The 1,530-nt window shown below is 65.1% G+C and overlaps 1 protein-coding gene across 1 annotated transcript in view; it reads right to left on the bottom strand.

Annotated features, from left to right (window-relative positions):
- Positions 1-1,137, bottom strand: part of MACF1 (microtubule-actin crosslinking factor 1) — a 166,058-nt gene extending 164,921 nt beyond the window's left edge. Inside the window, 1 exon segment of the mRNA XM_009882791.1 lies at positions 918-1,137. Within this exon segment, the coding sequence (XP_009881093.1) occupies positions 918-1,137 (220 nt within the window).
- Between the last annotated feature and the right edge of the window lie 393 nt (positions 1,138-1,530).

The following is a 1,530-nucleotide window of genomic DNA, read 5'->3' as shown; positions in this document are numbered from 1 at the left end:
CGGCAGGGGACCCCTCGGCACGGCCCCGAATCCCCGTTTGCTCCAGCAGGAGCAGATCAAAGGTCCCTGGGGCGTGGGGAGAAGGGGCCAGACCCCGACAGCCACAGATCAAAGTCCCCTGATGGCCATTTGGCCCCGGTGAAGAAGCAATCCCAGCTCCAGTGTCCGGGATCGCCACCTCAAGCAAAGCTCCTCCATCCTCCCTCCCCAGTGGCCCCAGAGTGGGGTCCCCGCCAGTCCCATCAACTGGCGCTTGGAGAAGGAGCCATCAACCACAGTGGGTCCAACCCCGTCTTTGTTTCTCCTTCTCATCCCTTTCTCTTCCCGCGGGGTGTGACAGCAGCCGGTGGGCACCGCGGTGGTGGTGCAGGCAAGGGGACAGACGGGGCAGTGTCCCCTCCACGACGCAGCAGCACAGGGACCCCGGAGCATCCCAGTGACCACAGCGGTGGCACTGCTGCTGGGCACCACCACGGCAAAGCCACAGCTCCGGCTCCGGCAGCCGGGCCGGAATCACAAACCTCCCAGGGCAAATTCCTCCCCGAAGCCTGGCCAAGGGCATTGTTCCACCAAGGAGCCATTTAGTCCTTAATTAGACATTTTAATGTCACCCAACCCCAGCGTCGGAGGCGCCCAGTCATCCCTTAACCCCAACGTGCTGAGGGTATGAACCAACCCACGGCGAGCCCTGCCCGGACAGGACAAAGCCATCGCAGAGCCGAAATGCCACCCAAGCTCTTGGCCACCAAAGGCCACATCCATCCCCCCATCCCCATCCCATCCATCCCCAGGCTCCCTGGGGAGCAGCGGGGGACAGGGACGGCCCTGAGATCACCTCAGCCACCGCGGGGGGAGCCCGGGGACCCCCATATCCCCATCCCTGGAGGAACCCACCGCACAACAGGGCGCTGCCTTACCTGCGACCCTGACGACAGCCCTCTCGGCCGGGTCCAGCACCGAATCCTGGCTCTTCCGCTTCCTCTGCTCGTGGAGGGGTAAATTCCAGGGCAAGGTATCCCCAGGGGGGCAGGGGGAGAGGCTGCCCGAGCGCTCGCTGCGGTAGGAGCGCTCGCTCCGGCACGATCGCTCGCTCCGGCAGGACCGCTCGCTGAGGGTCTCCTCGTCGGAGGACGACATGGCCCACGGTGCGGGCAGGAGGGCGGGCAGGACGTCCCCGCGGGAGGCAGCCTGCAGAAGGAGCAAACAGAGCGTGACACCGGGCCACCGGCCATAACTCCCTCCCCGCCACGGGTGCTGGGGGTGATGGAGAAGGGACCGTCCTGCCACAGATGTCTCTGCCCTCTCGCCTGTGCCCAAGCACCCTCTTGGGCAGGTGAATCAGCCCTTCCAGAGCTCCTAAAGGCTGCCTCAGTTTCCCCCTTGCTGGTGTGACAGCCAGGGCTCCCGGGGATGGGGACGGTGGCACGACCACCCCTCCACCAGCAAAGCTCACACTGGCATCCCCGGCACCGGCTCGCTCCCTCAAAGCAAAGTCCAACCTTTTAGGTTCGATTTCTTTGTGCTCGGTAC

Source organism: Charadrius vociferus, unplaced genomic scaffold, assembly GCF_000708025.1.
Source record: "Charadrius vociferus isolate BGI_N301 unplaced genomic scaffold, ASM70802v2 scaffold783, whole genome shotgun sequence".
Lineage (NCBI taxonomy): Eukaryota > Metazoa > Chordata > Aves > Charadriiformes > Charadriidae > Charadrius > Charadrius vociferus.
Note: the sequence above shows the minus strand (reverse complement) of the source record. Positions and strands in the feature narration are given on the sequence as shown.